The sequence below is a fragment of the Haemorhous mexicanus genome, chromosome 1 (genome assembly GCF_027477595.1).
Source record: "Haemorhous mexicanus isolate bHaeMex1 chromosome 1, bHaeMex1.pri, whole genome shotgun sequence".
In the NCBI taxonomy this organism is placed as follows: Eukaryota; Metazoa; Chordata; class Aves; order Passeriformes; family Fringillidae; genus Haemorhous; species Haemorhous mexicanus.
In genome coordinates, this window is record NC_082341.1 from 16667705 (window position 1) to 16686735 (window position 19031).

The window sequence follows — 19031 nt, forward strand, 5'->3', positions numbered from 1 at the left end:
TTGATATCCATACTGTCACTGCAGTGGAGGCAGAGTATAATGGGGATTAGGAGGGGGGTGGAAGGTACCATAAATGCTGAGTGACACTGCACAAGGGGAGGCAAGGAAGGAAGCTTTTTGCTTTTGTATTTTTGAGGCAGGCAAATTTAGTAGTAGTGGTGGATAAGAAACCATGCTACCCTTCCTTTTAAGCCTTCGAAAAAATTTCTAGCTGTGTCTGCTGGGGAAGGACAGAACCAAGAGTTTCATTTTTTTGGCTTCCTTTAACAAATTCCTTGTATTATGCCATTGCTATTGGCAGCTGGTGAAGTAAGGGGAAGGGTCACATATTCCTGTAAGAAGAGAAAGCAAATTTCATTACTAAAGGCCTGTTTTAAAAATACACTACTTGGAAGAGTACTCTGGCATCTTGGGAACTGAATCTGCATGCTCACCCATGAAATGAGTATGTGGGGACAGAGGTGGTTTAAATGCCTGTGTACTCTGCTGATGAACTTCTGCCCAGGCTGGGAGTAAATGCGTTGACCTTCAAATTTACTTTCCAGAGCTAAACTTTCTAATCTGAATTTTGGAACAGGATTTATATTCCTATTCTTGTAATATGAATAATTTAAGGGCAGTGGCTTTCAAACTTATTTGATTGGTAAACCAGACTTTTTCAGCTCTAAGCAAGCTGTTTTTCATTGGTTTTGCAGACCCTGTCAGAAGTCTCAAATACATATTTGCTGTATTGCATGTTTTAATTACTTTTTTTTACTGAGTTAATGGATGCCTTTAAACTAGTCTGTGTTTCCTGGAGGAGGAGGAGAAGATGGAAACTCACAGTTCGAAATGCTCTGCCTGAGAAGGCTTGTTCTGGAAGTAACAGTTTAATTCCAAACAACCTCAAAAAAAGCATTGGGATTGTTTTGGTTTGGGTATTTGTATTTACCTTTTTTTTTTAACTGATGAAATTAACCCTTTCAAAAATGAGTGCCTATCCCCCTGACCCATGCTCCCCTTGCTCCCCCCCCAAAAATGAGAGAACTTGGCTTGAGTTTATTTAAAATGTTACATCTTCCTCATGAGGCCAAGTTTTGATTTTTTTTTTCCTCTGCAATCATGAAAGCTGTTAAAATGATATAGTGGAGTCATATAATGACTTGATTCTAAGAGCTAAAATTTCAGAATAACAATCATTATATCCCTGCCAAAACAGTTTTGAGCAGCCAGCGTTGTGCTGGCTTGAATCAGATTTCAGTCAATAAACCAGAGGTGAAAGGTGCTGCTGCTCATCCTGTTTAAAAATTCCCTTTTCTTTATTTACCATTCAGTGCAGCAGCTAGGATTTCTTGAAAACATATGGAGGTTAAGTGTAAAAGCAACAGGCCTGTCAATTCTCTGCATATTGCTTAAACTGTGGTTTTGTGAACGAATTCTTAAGTGCATATTGCCATTGAAATAGCACTGGTGTGGTTTTGGACTTGAATGGTCAGCAGAGGGCTTTTCAACCCTTTACTGCCCATGAGAAACCTGGCAGACATATCTGGCAAAGCCTTGCTAAACTCAATTTTGACACGAGTGCTTTTCCTGTGGCCACTTCATCAGACACCGAATTTTCAGTAACTGACACAGCAGAATCTCTCTTAGTGTACTGGGATGAGCTAATTTATCAGTAGACACAAATGATTTCTTTAAAATGTAATTATCTTTAGTTTAACCTGTCATATCAGTTGTGATGGATCTGCCATTAATTTCTACCTTTTTCCCCCCTTTTTTTGCCAACGTTAAGTGGCTAAAAGCCAAGGTAAGAAGTGTTATTTCTCCTTTGACCCACAGTGCCTCATGTGACTGATAGTAGAGGCTGCAGAGCCATTAAAACTGAAAACTAGCGCTCTTACACTCTCTTCTGCTTTCCATAGGATATCTAGATTAAACATGCTTTATTTTTTTTTTGTTTACAGCATTTAGCGTGTCAATATATCTGTGATACATTGACATCTGCATTTATACATAGATACATTAATTTCTCTAACACAAATAGTGCTTTGCTCTGAATTCAGTAGATGCCTTGATTCCCTTCACTTACATTTTTTGCAGGAGACTTCCCAGACAACCTGAATGACTCTGCTAGTCATATAGCAGGGGCCGATTGAGAAATTCTGGGCCATGCTGGCTGTATTTTACAGTCAGCGTTAAAGTTTGATTTAAATTATTAACATCCGAATGACAACGAATACAAATGTGGCTTCCCTTTAAGGAAAAAAATGATAGAAGACATTTGTGCATGAACTTGCAATTGCCTACCTTTCTGATGTCTGTTGTTAATTAATAGTGAAAATAACATTAAGCTTGTGTTTAGACTCTTTGTATTTACTGGTGTCTGTCTTGTGTGTAGCTGAAAACTTGCTGTTTGACAGCTGTCTGGGAATTCTCACTTCATATTCTTACACTTAAAAAAAAAAAGCTGTCAGTAATAGAGCTGCTCTGTTATAAAAATAAAATCATGTTTTCCCTTATTTCAGCATGGAAATAACCAGCCTGCAAGAACTGGCACCTTGTCAAGAACAAATCCGCCTACACAAAAACCACCAAGTCCTCCCATGTCAGGCCGGGGAACTCTGGGGTAAGAATGGACTGGCTGGTCCCTCCTATGTAATAGAAATTTTTAATTGTGCCAGTGCTGCTGGTGTTTCTTAAATTCATGGATAGATGGCAATTCTGGTTGCCTTTAGCAAAAAAAAAAAAATCACAATATCCCCTTCTGTATGAACTCCTTCAGCTGCATTGACTCTTGTTTTCAGGATGACTGCAAGAATTTTTTTCACAGGGAAGGATTTAATATGAATATGGGTAAATGAGCAGGCTATTGTTATTCCAGACTTTTGGGAAGAAATCCTTAGTGACAGAAACAAATCTTCAAGTTTTAGCTTCAATGAGGGAAGGACTTTATGAGCAAAGTTCTTGTCTACTCATTTCTTAATATTAGAAGAGCTATGAAGTGGCTGTTTGTGCTGTAGTTGTTGCATTATCTAAGCAAAATTTATGGTATTGTGAACACAGTGGCAACATCGATTCTTGCTGGCTTGTGCATTTTCATTTTTATACTTAAATGAGGAAGGATTTTGCTATTCCCAAGTCCCACTGTGAGCAGAGTTCCCTGCATCTATTTTGCTGCTGTGGACCTGTGGGGAGCGAAATCTGCTTATCTTGGTGTGCCAGCAAGTGATGTTGCTAGAGACCAAAACTTTAATACTTGAGAAGCTCAGTGCACGTGCCATATGGTTTTGTCTGTCCAACTGTGCAACATCTTCCAAAAGACGTCCTAAATGACCTTCTACTTGTCACACTCAGCCTTCTCCTTATGCTTTGGGGGACTGAGGCACTGTAAAGCTGGCTGGCATGGTTGTGGTGGCTTCAGGTATGTTGTCTTAGAGAGGCAGGAAGCTGGAAAAATGAGGAGTACTGAGATGGAGCAGCATGGAAATCAGGAGCAGTGGTCAGGGAAAATTAGAAGCAGCAACTCCTTTTGTTGAGGACTGAGCAATTTTTAATCCCTATTTGATGCTTTGGTGGTAGTATTTGCTGCACACTCCAGCTTTGGTGGTAGCATTTGCTGCACACTCCACAGAGAAATTAACCTAGAGATTTCCTCAGCATGTTTTCTGAAAATTCCCGTTGCTCAAGGGCATGAAATCAGTATTCCAATTGTCTCTCTCATCCCAGCTGAGAGAGTTGTTTATCAGCCCTGGGAACCTGGGTAGCACTTTCATGTCCTCTTGGACGCTTGCTAGTGAAACAGAAGCGTTGATGTACTGGTGAGCTGCCTCTCTCAGTACTCCTGAACAAGCCAGAGCTGTTTGGTTGCCTTGGCTGATGCCTGATAAGGATTAATCAGCTGAATGTCATTTCCAGATGAGCTTGACAAGTGGCAGCAGTTGGCTGAGGGGGAGGAATAATGTGGGTTTGTAAGAGAGATTTCTATCTGCCCTTCTTGTTCAGGAAGTACAGTTCTTGTCTTGAGCAGCCGTGTTCTGCCAAGGCATGAAATATCACAGGCATGACTTACCCTAATTTATGCAGAAAAAATCGCTAGAAACCGCAAGGATGCTACTCTTCTTCCTTTGATCCAGAAAACAGAGATAAGTATGTAAAACCAGAATGAGCTTAGTGTACAACATTGGTCTTTAAGTAGGTGCTGCCTGTTGTGCAGCTTGTCCCTCCAGGGCAGGACTATCTAAAGGGAGCCCCACATGGAAATCTGCAGAGTGAAAAGCAGAAGGGGCTGAAGTAAGCAGGGGTCTCTTCACAGGACCAGAGAGAGATTGTGGAAATCATTGGGTGCATTTGGGCACTCTGGTTCAAAGTACGATGGAAGAATAAGTGAATTGCTGGAACTGAATGTGGTGGGAGTAGTTGAAGTCATTCCTTGAGGGTCCTGGAGCAAAGCAAGACTCTGGGCTCCCTGTAGCTCTCCCTGGTGGCAAGGGCTCCCAGCATCACCCTGAAACATTGGGGGACAGTGAGGCGGGGAGCTCTGAGCAGTCTTCCATCTGTACCAGTTCTTTGTCTTCCATTTATAACAATTTATTATTAAAACCTCTTAAAGAAAAAAGCAGAAATACTGTAACTGTTTTCAGATACTGTGGTGTTTTTAAATTAGCTTGTCTGTATGAAGAACTCTAAATGATTTTAATATGCAGGGTGTCACCACCTATAGATCTGCCAAAAGAGATCAGTTGTCGAAAAAAGAAGAAATTTTGTATTCTGGTTGTAAGCAATAGAGATCTAAAGACTACCAAATAAAAATGATAAGCAGGGAAGACTTGTTAATTTGCTTCCAACTGAAATAACCTTGAAAAGTAAGTTTAGTTCTGTTGCTTTACATACTGTAGAGAGAAAGTCAGTAAGTATCTTAAAATACCAGGAAACTGTATAACTTAGCAACTCTGTTATAACCAGTAAGTGAACAAATTATTAAATGCCAGCAGTTCATTTTTTTTGGTTTTGCTTAGCTCTGGTGCATTGCCAAATTCTGTGTTTTGCAATGGGCCTGTCTGTTACTGCTGAGAACTGTGCAATAAATGTGCGATTCAGTGCAATAAATGCGCTGTTCTTATGGCAGTAATGGGTCTGGCAAATGCATCTCGAAAGATCTGTGTTACATTTCTGACTTGATGCAGCCTTCTCTGGGCTTCACTTTCTTGGGCCCCAAAATGGAGACAGTGAAGCTCATCTGTGAGGTACTTTCAGATCTGCTTATGTGAGACGAGGTTGCTTGATTACTGTGTAAAGCAGTGCTCCTAGTAGAAGCACTTCTGATTGCAAATGTCACTTGTTCTGTGAATCTTGATTCAGCCTTGCTGATGTCTTAATGAGATGAATACCTTTAGCCGAGAATACTTTTGGAAAGGATTCTGATGGGAAGGGAAGGGGGTGGGGGAAGAGATTGGTACAAAGGAAATTTGTCATGTGTTGACAGTTTACCCAGAGTGTTATGCAGATGTAGCTGTTGTATGTTAGGTTGCTCAAGTAATGTATTTTGGGTAGTTAGTTTAGTTTAGGCTTTTTTGACCAGTCTATGTGCTGTTGGCCAATTTATATGGATCTGTCTATGTAAGACTACTTTGTGTGTGACCTGTCTACCCTGCCCGTTGGAATTTTAATATATCTCAGTTTGGGTCACTGCCATGATCTTAGAAAAAAATATTGAAAACAAATGGATTTACAACTTCACTTATTTATCCTTTTAATCTTCTGTTTCTTTATCTTTCTGTCTTCAAATCTTTTTTTCCTTGACCAGACGAAATACTCCTTACAAAACCCTGGAGCCAGTCAAACCGCCAACAGTCCCGAATGATTACATGACCAGCCCTGCCAGGCTGGGCAGTCAGCACAGTCCAGGCAGGACAGCTTCCTTGAACCAGAGACCACGAACACACAGGTAGGCTGTTTTCCACAGCAAGTGGCTTGCCTGGCAAGCCACTGCTTGCTAAAGTCACAGAAAAGCCTTGAAGCTTTATGCCTCTCTGCTTTTTGTTGAAAGGCAAAAAGGTGAATTACTCTACCACTGCATCAGCAAAGCTTTACTGCATTGCTGAGTTCCCTAACATGAAGAAGTGCCTTCATATTCAATATTCTAAGTGTAGCTTTTTAAAACTTGTTATTTTCTTCTTGAATTGCAAGGCTAAATGTTTCTCTGAGTCTCTTGAGTGAGTTCATTTTTTTTTCAATTTGATTTTTATCACAGGCTTCAAACTGCAGGGGAAAAAACAGATTAAAGAATTCAATGTAGTCAGAAGGTTAGCTTGTATTTTAGAGAGCTTCTTTCTTAATATTTTTCTTATTTTAAAAACTCCCAGTAGGCAGTTAAACATGGTAGGTCACTAACAGGGACTGAGAGAGTATTTTAGACACAGTTGGTGATATGAAATACTGTCAGACTTAAATAACTTCTAAATGTCGCTGCATGAGGATCTCGTTAGTCTGTTTAGCTGGCTACTGTGAATGCTCCTCACTCCTATCTCACAAGATCTTCTTTTATGTAGGCTGCAGTTAGAAATTCAGCTGCAACCATGGTGACAAGATCAAGGTCTTCAGCAGACAGAACACTAATTTTGAAGGAATTATCTTGGCTTCCATTTCAGATCACCGATTTTCTTTTTTGTAATGTTATTTTCTAAAGAGTTATATTTGAATGATTTGCACTTGACTCTTGACTGATTTATAGCTATCCAGGAATGGTAAATAAACTAGAACTTCAGTGAGTACTCTTAATTAATATGGATGAACTAAAACAAAGTTTTGGCTTCAAAACATGTGCTTAGTTTCCTTTGCATTATCCATTTAATGCATATAAATTCAAGAGTTGAGTTAAACTAAGGAGTGCTCTTAGATACAAATAAGGATAGATTTTGCCTGAATTTTGATTCCTTTTCATTTCCCTCTAAGAAAATAAATGTTACAGCCTCCGAAGGCTCGTCTAGAAATGTTATCCAATAGTTTACTATGTTTTGTATTGCTGGCCTCTGATTTGCATATCCTATAACATTAGTTAGACAAATTTTGAACTGGCTACTGTTTGTTTCTAAGATGGTCTGAAAGCTAACTTATACATAAAAGGTGTGTGCATGGGTAGTGGGGAGTGTTAAATACATAGAAAATTAAGCACACCATGCCCCACACCCCACCCTACCCCAGGTGATTTATCATATCCATTCTCAGTTGAAAACTTAGCAATCTAAACTTCTGCTTGGAGTAGAGGAAATGTTCCTTCAGCTGACAGCATAGTTAATCCTAAATAATTATTTAGAGTTTAGCCATGAAGTCTTCCAGCCCTAGCATACTACTTTCAATTATTACAAGGCCCCTGAATTACTCCTGCAGTTGTTACTCCATTGCCTAGAACTTGCATGGTTGATTACCTTTTAATTTCTTGAAGCATTTAATTGCACATTTTATTCCTAGTGATGTTTATCAGCTTAGCTAATTCCATTTATTAGGAATGTAATGCATCCAGACTTGATTATTTGTTTGCAATTGTAGGTAAAGACAGAGACATTTAATAGGGAGTTTTTCAACAGTCTGTAATTGAGTTAGGCTAGAAGAGCTCACACAAGACGTGTGACTGTTGATATCCTTTTGAAGGAGATGCTCACAGTGTGTTTTTCTTCTGCAGTGGCAGTAGTGGAGGAAGTGGCAGCCGAGAGAACAGTGGCAGCAGCAGTATTGGCATTCCCATTGCCGTGCCTACCCCGTCACCGCCAACCATCGGGCCAGGTATGTGGGATGCCTCCTGAGCTGACTGCAGGCTGCTTGCTACTAATCCTTGTGTTTGCACAGGGACTTTGACTAAGCATGATGGGGTAGAAAGCGTCCTGAAGTACAGTCCTACTCCGGAAATCACTTATGAGTGCTGAGCGATGTCTAAAGTTCTAATTCTTTACCAAGAGTAGTTTCAGGACAGTCAGTTAGTGCAGAATGGATGGTTAAGATACTTTTGCTGGTCCGTGTTTTTACAAGGCAATCAGGGGTGTACAAGAGGAGTAAAAGACAAATGTATCCTTTTAAAGCTTAACTGTAATTTTAAATGTGTCTACAATTTGGCATTTCTGGATGCCCTGAGAGCAGCAGCAGCTATGTACATGTTTAATGGGAAATACTCTACTAACTTTACCATCTGTGGGGAAAGAACCATGAGGGATCTCTTAGTGTTGGAGGCACACTCCTCCGTGTTGAGGAATGATGAATGGTGAGATTGAGTAGGGTCCTTCTTTACTATTATCATCTTAGTAAAAAACCAGCCCAGTCACTTACTTTGTGTTTTGCAAGCCCATAAGACATAAGAAAATAGTGGAGTTTTGGTGTAATGTAATTTTGCTATTGCAGAGATTTCTCGTTTCTTGGATGACAAGTCTTCATTTCCTTTTATACATGTAGGCTTTCCTTTTCCAGGACATTTTCTGGTCCTGCAGTGGTATAAATAGGCATGAAATCTTACTATCATCTGGCATCCCATGAAAGTCAATGAGAATAAAGATTGGCATGTACAGAACCCTGGATAGGATCAGGGTCTGAATTTGTATTAGTTAACAGAAGTTGAAATTTTATATTTGTTTGGGAAGCCTGTCAAGTGCCTGTAGTTTCTTTTTTTTAACTTTTAATAATATGGCCTAATTAGGAATATAAACTATTTTACTAGCACACATTTCTGTTCCTCCTGGAGCCCCGCCAGCACCACCACTGCCTCCACCTCTCCCGATGGGCAGTCTGATAGGTGAGACTTGACAATGCTGAAGTGATTGCAGACATGCTGCATAATCAATAATCACCTCTTCCTAATGAACTCAGTGAGGGTGTTTTTTCTTCAGTAATGGGACCTACGTGATTTTATTACAAAAAATCAGTTCTGGGATTTTTTGGGTTTCTTTTTTTTTTTTTTTCCCTCCAACAAATCTAATCTCCACTAATTTCCCGTGGTTAAAGCCTCCGAAGCTAAATGCACTAGGTATGGAAAAAAGGCTGCTAGTTGCTTGAAATCTGCTCCCAATTAAGCTAAGATCCAATTAATTTGATCTATAAGATCTCAGAATCTGCTTGAATATTGGTATTAGGCTGTGTAATTCCTGCAGCAGAAACTAAGTCACAGCAGTTGCACTCTAGCTTGGAAATAGTAGTTTATGTGTGGGTTGATGTGTGTGTTCTGTTCTGTGAGCATAAAGTGACTGGAAAGCACAAGTGTCTGTCACAGTAGCTTGGCTTTGATCCCATAATGCTGCAGGCAGGTGTCAAACTGGAAGACTTGAGGATATGAACTAGCAGTTCTTGAGAAATTGCTTCAAGCACTACATTCAGCAGTTAAGGTGGGATCTAAAAGCAGTACTTTTCAAAATAGACAGGAAAAAATACCCCACCCTTTCCTGTCACAGACTGACAAGAATAATTGATTGAGTTATGAAACTAGCTTTGGAGGCTTTGACCCACGTAACCCTTTGCACTCTCCTTTACTGAAATGTTAAGTGAAAGTGACTTTGGATAGCATTACAGGACTGCAAACTTCTGTCTGCTTGCTGTTTGTGTCTTATATAATTATATGATATATGTATATAAAAGCACAAAACATATTATTGCAAACTAGTTTTTGCATTTAAGAATTACATTAATTCATGCAACTACAATATGTGAGATTCATTGGGTGTGATATTCTGTCTGTCAGAGGTTAGTCTGAAAGAACTTAAACTGTTTTGTTGACCTTAAAGTTTGTGCAGCCAGTAGGTGGAAGGTAAATATGGATGTTTATCATGAAGAACGAATGACATCTTTGTCAGCTGGAATCGGTGATTCTGATTTGTTAGTACAAATTCCATCAATATAAAAGCACAACCAGCAAATATGATTGATAAATGTGCCAAGTGTCTGAAGCTCATGACATTTGTTTCACTGTTTTGTTAGAGTGTTGTTTTATATTAGATTGGAGGCATGTTCTGCTTTGCAATCAAAATAATTTGTTTTGAGCAGAATGTGGGGTTTTTTCCTGTGTGCTTTTCAATAAAGGGTATTATTGCATGTAGTATAATTGAGATACACTAAAGAGTTGGAAGAGTTGGATTCAACTTTCCAGTCCAATCCAGTCTCTCATAGTACTCTCAGCATTTCTCAATGCCCTTTATATGAGTGTTGGTTTATGTTCTGTGTGTTTTTTCTCATTATTGGTTGTAATGGGGATGTTTGTTTTTTCTGTTAATTGCCTGTTACCGATCTTAAATTGTTGGAGAACTGTAATCGAGTATTTTCCACGTTCTGGACTTTTTCTATTTTCTGCATTCTATCCCAAGTAATGCTCTGCTTAAGTCTTTTCCTTGGTTCCTCTGGCTAATGCTTTTCAGCTGCTCCTGGTTCAGCTCCTGGTTCCCAGTATGGCACAATGACCAGGCAAATCTCACGACACAACTCTACCACTTCTTCAGCATCTTCTGGTGGATACAGACGGAATCCTTCTGTGACTGCCCCATTCTCTGCTCAACCTCATGTTAATGGCGGGCCTCTTTATTCTCAAAATTCAAGTAAGCTGCTGAGCTCTGAAATCACAAACTGTTTTGAGCAAAATGATTGTAAAAGCATGCATGGCATTTTAATTCATTTATGAAAAGCATCAATAAGATTACTACTTTCTTTCCTGAAATAGAAGGAAAAACAAACAAGAAAAACCATATTGAAATTGCAGTGATTGCACTATATGCAATTATACTGTTTTCCCCCCTTGCTTGTTTGCTGTTACTCATGGCAAGAAATTACTAGGATTGCCTGTCTAACTATAGGCACATTATACTTGGCATTTCAGGTGTGCTTGGAGAACATAAACTATACCAAGGGTCAGGTTTTTTGTGGGAGACCTAATGTGATTGTGTTACGTCCCCCCACAATTTGGATAGTGGCAAAAGAATGCTGAGCACAGTGTTCATATTCCTGTCACACAGTTCCTCCCTGTCTCTGTGTCTTTCTTAAATCCTTTCCTGATTCCAAGTTTCTCCTTTGTTCTTATCTTTAAGCTTGACTGTTAAAGAGCTCAGTCTCTTTCTTTTAGCAGACAACTTCTCTGTGCTTTCATACTACTAGGAGTATCTGCAGAAGGAGATGAGTGAGGGAAGGGATGGATGCCATGGGCAAGTGAGCAGGTTTTAGTCAGCAGCCTCCTGCCTTCCTACCCCAGAAGGGCAAACAAGGTTCACTGCAGAAAGATCTGCAAAATAAGGATCTTGGCTGCTGGTAGGAAGCTCTATTGGGAAACTTCTTCCTTGCCATTTCCATAAATTTTGACCAAGTACACATCGAGGAGTGGTAGTTATATAATGTTTTTTTCTTGGTAGTGTTCAGAATGCCAAGTCTTTAAACTTCACAGGAATATTTCTTTTAAAAAGAAATGCTGATGTTTGGGTTCAAGGTCTCTTCAGACCAGTGTTTGCTGTTGTGTACTTACTCTTAAGAAAAGAATGCTTTTAAAATACTTGAGACGCCAAAGTGAAGAGTTTTCTGAGTAGTCTAGAAGTATTACATTTGTCAGAAAGTATTTTTATATGCAGACACAGTATCTATCTTTTCTTTTTTTCCAAACCTGATTTTCCTCCTACTCTTGCTCACCCATACTAGCATTTCATTTTCCTCCACATTCTCATTCCTCCAGATTAATTCACCATAACAACAGAAACTCCCTCCTGCTTGAAGAGTTGAGTTCCATTAAATGAACAGGATTTTACTTCTGGGAATAGTTCAGTTGTCTTAAATGCTGTGCACACCACTTTTTCTGAATGTTTACATTTGTCCAAAGCAATTTTTTGCTCAAATGCAGGTGCTGTTTCTTAATCTAGCCTCTCTGGTGTTTTCAAAATACTGATGGTCAGCATTTTTTAAACAGTATTTTGATGGGTGTGTTTTGCTACTTGAAACTATTTTCCTCTGTTTCTGTAACTGGTGATTATTTTTTTAGTGCTACTGTCTTGACATTAAACCCAGGTCCCATGTTGCCTTAAGATTTTACTTTTCATGCTAACAAATGCTCTGGTTTTTCTTAGATGTTTACTTCAATTTTGTGAGACACTGTTTGTTCTCCTGTTTTTATCAATCATTTATCCCATACAGTTTATTTGATTATTGGTTTTGTAATGAACTAAATGCTTCATTTTAATTCATCAAACATTAATCTTAGTTAAAGCTTTATTTAAAACTGTTGCTTACTTGGAAGAACAGAGCCTCTTTCAAATTTAGTTCCAACTGGATTTATTACCATGCTGAATTCCCACCTTCATAGGAATTTCTCTGCTCCAGTGCAAGAGAAATTCCACTGAGAAGGGACACTATATAAACAAATGAGTTGATGTTTTGTTGAGTTTCTGGGTGGAGTTTTGTTTTATGCTTTTTATTCCCTGCACTTAAGGGGGAGAAGTCCTGCCAGAGCTGATAGTTTGAGTGACTTGCCCTACTGCTCCCATTCCCTGCCTGTGCAGAGAACAGCTGAACATTGGGGCTGTCAGCCCAGTGTCTCTGAGCACAGGTGTGGTCACATGTCCCATTACTCACCAGACAGGCACATACTTCACAGAAGATGAGTGTGCAAGGGCTTCTTGGAGAGCTCTGCATGCTCCTGTAACCACTCTGAGCTGTTGAAGCCTTGCCAGCCTTTTAGGTTGCTGGGTGCCCTCTCACCACAGAAGACTTCATAAAGCTCCACTCTGCTCTAGACCTGTCTATTTTTTTCTACCAGCAAGCAACAAGGTCCCTTTTTTTGAGAAAAACAAAAATGCAGTAAGCTAGCTGACTGCCCCTGTCCCAGCAGAGCACAGTGGTGGGAGGTGCTCCCTGTGTGAATGTGAAGTATTGGTGCTGGAACATTGTGCCCCTTGCAAAAGTTGTCTTGGCTCTGTGTCAGTGCTGCTTTGCTGCACTTGATGCAGCACTCCACTTTGACTTTAGAGGAGTCCAGAATCCTGCAAAACATCACCTATACTGCTAGTAGCTCACTTTGAAAAGAGTACTGCTAAATTGAGTAATCCTTATTTAGCAGCAAGACAAAAGCTCAATTTTATGTGCTCCCCGGGTGAAGCACACAAAATGTGTGACAGAGCAGGAACCTTCACATGCACCCTGTGAGCTTCCAGACACGCAGCCTGCACTCAGCTGTTACCTGGCTGAACACGGGCATGCTTTGCTTTTGATCTTCCATTGGCTAACCACGAATTCAGCCTTGTTGGAAACACAAGCTTGAAGAAGGTTCTTGTGTGTGTGTGTGTTCTTGTTGTTCTTTACATACTTTGTTTTGTGGTCCTCGTTACTGACGGCTGCTTTTGTTTGTTCCCTTTTTTTTTTCCTTTGTCCATTTGACTTTCCCGATATGGTGTGTTTGTTGCTACCAGTTTCTATTGCTCCACCCCCTCCCCCTATGCCTCAGTTGACTCCACAGATACCTCTCACAGGCTTCGTGGCCAGGGTGCAGGAAAACAGTAAGTTTGGACAAGCTGAGCTGTTAAAGGGTAGAGCCTATTCTCTTCTAGCATGCATGGCTGGCAAGTCAGACTCTATTTTGTTTCCTTTTCCAGAAGCTAATACCATCTTGCATTCTAGTGTCAATATGCTATTGGAGCTGAAGGGCACACTCTTCAATATTTTATAACACGTGCATGATTATTACTGACCCATTTAAGTCCTGAACTGCACATTTATTACAGAAGTACAGTGTGAAATGTGGCATATGTTTGGTGTGAATATAAAATTGTATTTTAATTGAAAATACTAATTTCATGTTGAATCACCCTGCCTTTTTCAGTAGGGATAATTGATTAGTTTTTATTAGAAAGGCTTATGTGGACTGGCAGAACGTGTAATGTGTAACCACTGATTCCAATACTGTAGCATTTTTCAGCAAGCTGTACAGTCAATTGAAAACGTGCAGTCTTAAGATCTAATGCATTACAAAGGAGCTTGTAAGGCATCTCTCCTCTTGGCAGCCTTTCATTCTCATTTTTTTGTGCTCTCCTATTTCCCTGCTGAGCTTCTAGCAGCATAGCTCTGCTTGTTAGGTTTGTGAGAGTGCTCTTTAGCTGTGCTGTGTTTATACTGGTAACTCTGCTTTTACCATTACTGCTTGATTCCTTTCAGATGAGTGTTGCTGTCTCAAGTGCTAGTGCAGGTGTAAAGTCATGTTCCTGATCTGGAGATATCCTTTTCAGTTGGAGTTGGTTGCAGTTCTGTAAACAACAGATTAAATGCGATTTAGATAGAGTATGAACTAAAAAAATGCTTTTAAAGTGTTTGGGAACCATTTTGAGATTTGCTAGGATCTCAGGGGCTACTACTACACAGTTGGCTATATAGCTGCAGCATCCATTTAGGGACTCCAGGTCTGAGTAGTGTTGCTGTTCTGCTTCCCATTAAAGCTTTTAAATGGTTGTGTTCTGAGCATTCTCCATGAGATCGGAGGCATCTCTCTGGTTCTCTTTCCAAAAGAAGGTATTTTGGTGCTGTGCTGGGTAAACAGTAAGAATCAAGTTGATGTAGAATAGTGTGCCACAAAAATGTGTTGAAAACCTTTGCAAAATACTAAGTGTAGAGGTAAACCCGCTGAAGATGAAGGTTACAGAATATCTTCACTTGCAGATAAACTTAAGAAAATTGACACCTGCTTCTGAATTGTTCCTAGTATTGTCCTCCTGGAGATAACACAGCCCTTGGGAGAGCAGAGGTGAAAGGGACAGACTGACTTGTGTGGGCAACAGCAGAATGCAAGCTGACTTGTGGATGAGATTGCAGCAAAACAGCTGAAGCTTGAAATCTGGTCATAGGAATTGTTCTTTATTTTATTTCTTTAAATAGTCCCTTGGGTTGGAAAGTCCTGTAATGAGTATGGCTTGGAGCTGCTGCCTCGTTCCGGAGGCAGGGGTGCGTGTGGCAGCCTGCGCATACGCTCAGCAGAACTGGCTGTAGAGGCTGCTCTTGGGTTTTGGCATTGTGTGCTAGACTTTCATCAGTCTTGTTTTCTCAAGAAGTCTCTGGTGTTAGGGAGACATGTGGGTAGACTTCTCTTTTCCTTATCATAGAGATCTGCAGATTTGGAAAGGAGACTGCTTGTGGGCTTCTTTCAGAGGACAAGGACATAGAGGGCTTAGAAACTATGCAATGCCTCTTCTTTTTTTCCTGTGTTCAAACTGTGAGCATCTCCTCCAGAGAGGTTTTCCAGTGTATCTGGTGCTCAGGGACAGCTGATTTAAGTTGCTGTACTCTCACACCCAGTCCTTTCACAAGGAGCCTGCTGGTCCCCATTTAAAGAGCAAGGATGGGAATGCATACAAAAGAAGATCTCATTTTGGAGCTATGTAAATACTTGTCCCTTTACCCCTTCTCATTTAGAGTGGCTTTTTGCATTCTTTGTTTCCTTCCCCTAGGAGAAGTGATGCTGTCCTAGAGTCTGGCTCAGTTTAGAACCAGAAGAAGTCTAGGTTAAGGTCCAGGAGGCAAGGGGATACTTCAACGGAGTGTCACTTTTCTAATTTTCTGTTTCATTCTCTCCTTTTCTTTAAATGCAAAGTTGAATTGTTTTAAATGTTTCCCATAAACCTTGCAGTTCCTGCACTGCATCTCAGTTAGAGAATGTCTTGGTGCTTTTACACTTGCATTTCCTGCTCTTTCCTTTTCAAATATGCAGCTTCATTGTTGAATAAATGTAACTTTTTTTTGCATTTAAAATTAAAAAAAAACATTTCTAAGAGTAAGGCTTTCTCAAGATCTCAAATGATTGTTGTTTCAACTCTGTTTTTTTTTCCCCTGGCTGCAGACAGAAACTAAGGGGAGAAATACATTTGTGGAAGATGTGCTGAACTGCAGCACAAAACCAGTCCATTCATAAACGGTGTTGTCATGTGTCTCTGGTGGATTAATGAAGCCTGTCTGTGAGTGCTATTCAGTAACGGGCAGGACGTAGCATTCACTCCGCCAAAGACTTTGTTAGTCTGTCTCCAAGTGACACAAATGGGCTTCTGTGTGGGAGAGGAATCACTAATACAGTGGCAGCCAGTCTTATTGATGCCGAGAGCTGCGGGGTGTTCAGCTCAGCTGGTCAAGTTGAAGAGGAGCTGGGCTTGCAGGTGAAGAATTGGCTCTTCAAGGGAGTGGAGTGGGCTGGATGCCTGGGCTGAGGCAGTCCCTGCCCCAACAGTTCCTGTCCCCTTTTGCCCCTGGCAGCAGGTGCCAGACCTGTCCCAGTGCAGCCAGTCTGACCCAGACAGGACATGGGAGCTGTGCCCAAGTCCCTTATCAGGGGCAGGGGCTGAAGAGCAAAGGTTAAGTCTCTCCTAGAGTAGTGACCAGCCAAAAGTAAAAAGTGTTTAAGCAAAAACCCTATTTCTAATCTCCAGTGCCATTGTAATTATCAGTAGTTAAAGCTTCATTCAGTGCAGTGTTGGTCTTTCTCTGCTGCTTGGCTTTCTTTTCAAAATTTGTGTGCTGGAGCTGCACATTCTGAGGCCTGATGCCTTGTTCCATCCACCCCTCCTAAAGCAGTCGTTTTCAGCCTATGTTTTCAGTGTGCAGAATCACAGATCTCTTGAAAATGAATCTGTGTTGCTATGTAACCAAATTGATGTCAGTAACAGTAGCTTCCTTTCAGTAGCTTGTGGCTCCATAGTGCTTACACCAGGGCCATGTGTAGTGGACCACATCTCCCTAGGAATAGGATAAGTGACTTGATGTCCTGCATCTGAGTATGCCATGTCTCTTATTTTGCTGCCAGCTGCTGTCAACATTACTGGAAACTAATTTAATGAACTGATTTAAAAAGTGATTTTTACTATAATTCCTTTCTCTTTTTCCCTTTCCCAAAGCAACTTGTAACTGTGCTGATTGGAGAATCTCAGGGCAGGGATTTGACGTTTTGGATTATACATTTAATTCCTTGAGCACTTTTTCTCTAAGAGCAGCAGCTGCCTGTTGTTGTTTTTCATTTATTAATTGACTCCTGAATGTCACACACACAAACTAGTCTGCAAGATAAGGATCTGTACCAAGCTTTTCTTCTGCAGAACGATTACTTGGCTTCCTCTTACCTGATTAAATCTTAAGGGAAGAGACTAGTATTTATGATCTACACCAGATCTTTTTGTTCCCTAATGCTAGCTCTGAGAGAGAAGGAATCCAAGGAAGCAGTGTTCAGAAGTGAATTGAAGTGACTGTTACAAAGGATTTGTTAAAAACCAATCAAGCTGCTGGCCCACTCAGAGGCTGTTGCTGCCTGGCTCAGAGGGTGCCACTCGAGTCCTCCATAGCTAACGCTGCAGCGCATGGACATTGGAGCAGGAAGCTTTCCTCTCTGCTCATGTTCAGCTTATGCCCCGCAGCATGTGCTTTGACTCTAGTAGCATTTACACATAGATTGGACCACTAATAACAAATAGAGTTGTGTGTTGTAGTTGTTAATACAAAGCCTCTGTTTCTAATCAGTGCATGGTATTATAGTGCATGCTGTGTGTGTTGTCCCCCCAGCTCTTTTATTTACAGTGTACAGCCTCAGGTTTGTTTGCATCTCCACACTGTCTTTATTTAAGAAAAAACAATGATTCCAAATGTTTCTAGTTGCTGATAGCCCAACTCCTCCCCCGCCGCCGCCTCCCGATGAGATGCCGATGTTTGATGACTCTCCTCCTCCTCCACCCCCACCACCTGTGGATTATGAGGATGAGGAGGCTGCTGTTGTGCAGTACAGCGATCCCTATGCAGATGGAGATCCTGCTTGGGCACCTAAAAACTACATAGAGAAAGGTAAGAGAGGCATTGAAGCTGTGTTAGTGCAGTATCAGGGGATTAATGGTGTCTGAAGGGAATGAAGGAGTGTGGGTCTGATAAAAACAGTCATTGTCCCTCCTAAGTCAGAACTCAAGCCATGCTTTCCTTAGTTTGTGTCTACACCTAGTGTGGTAAGACATAATCCTTTGGACAATTATAAAATACCTTCAGGCATTCTAGAATGGGTGAAAAAGCAAGTTTCTTCATGGGAAGCAGGTGTAAATTGGATGGCTTTCATCTTTAATGAGCTGGACCATCTGTACCTACCTCAGGATTGCTGGGCAGTCAACTACAGACTGCTGCAAAATGGACAAAAATTCCAAGCTGTATTTATCTCATCAAACTAGATTACTAGAGTGGATTATTAGACTTTGAACTATAAAATGTGTTGAGGTTTCCTTGGAGATTTATCAGTGACTCCAGATCAGCAGACTGTGAACTGTGCTTAGGTATGAAATCACATAGTAAACATCTCTTCCCATAAATAATGGACAAGCAGATTTCCTGCCAGTGGAGTTGTCTGTGTTGTAGCACTGACCATTTTGTCAGCATCTGTGCTGCCAGTTCTCTCATAAGCTGGTGGGTGCTGCAGTGAGTACAAAATGGGGCCAGGTACTTGTGATATTTGTGGCAGAAATCCTGTGTTCCCTCTTCACTAGAGCTGGACTGTGTGCAGGATATACCCATGGGATGAAAATAACTGATGCAGCACAGCATTGCTAGGCATTAAGACATCAGATAGCTGAGAATATATGTAGGTGTAAAATACTGGATTCTTGGAATTCATAAAGCTGATCAATTGCATAAATCCATATTCACTTTTGAAGGGTAAGGCTGTGATGTCTGAAGTCTGTATATTCACAGTGGTAGTTTTTAACTCCAGTATTGGTAGTGGCAACATTCTTTCCTTGGGAAAATCTCTGCTTTGTTAATGGCAAACAGCAAGTTGGACGTTGGTAAGAGTAAGGTAGTACCAAGCAGGTACTGAAAATAGCAGATGTTGCTTCTATGCTCTTCTTCAGCAACTTTCCTATTTGCACTCAGTGCAGCTCCTTGAAAAGTAGTGCCAGAACTCCTTAGGACACAAAAGCTCTGTAGGAGTGCCCATTCATTTGTGTGCAATGGCTTTAGCAGTGGTGTGTGCAAGGCCACGCTGATGTGCCAACAGGGGCCTCAGTGGAATGATTTTTGTACAATTCTTTTGTTCTAATCAGGAGATTAATACTAAG

At 40.7% G+C, this 19031-nt stretch overlaps 1 protein-coding gene across 12 annotated transcripts in view; it reads left to right on the forward strand.

The window, feature by feature from the left end:
• The window catches only part of ABI1 (abl interactor 1), a 77951-nt gene that overhangs the window by 57675 nt on the left and 1245 nt on the right, over nucleotides 1-19031 (forward strand). Inside the window, exons 4-11 of one of the 12 annotated variants that reach the window (XM_059841444.1) lie at nucleotides 1772-1786; nucleotides 2505-2605; nucleotides 5783-5923; nucleotides 7658-7758; nucleotides 8681-8755; nucleotides 10365-10541; nucleotides 13386-13472; nucleotides 17593-17778. In XM_059841444.1, coding sequence (XP_059697427.1) covers nucleotides 1772-1786; nucleotides 2505-2605; nucleotides 5783-5923; nucleotides 7658-7758; nucleotides 8681-8755; nucleotides 10365-10541; nucleotides 13386-13472; nucleotides 17593-17778 — 883 coding nt within the window. The remainder of the gene's footprint in view (nucleotides 1-1771; nucleotides 1787-2504; nucleotides 2606-5782; nucleotides 5924-7657; nucleotides 7759-8680; nucleotides 8756-10364; nucleotides 10542-13385; nucleotides 13473-17592; nucleotides 17779-19031) is intronic. The other 11 variants (XM_059841366.1, XM_059841375.1, XM_059841395.1 and 8 more) reach the window with 11 other exon arrangements.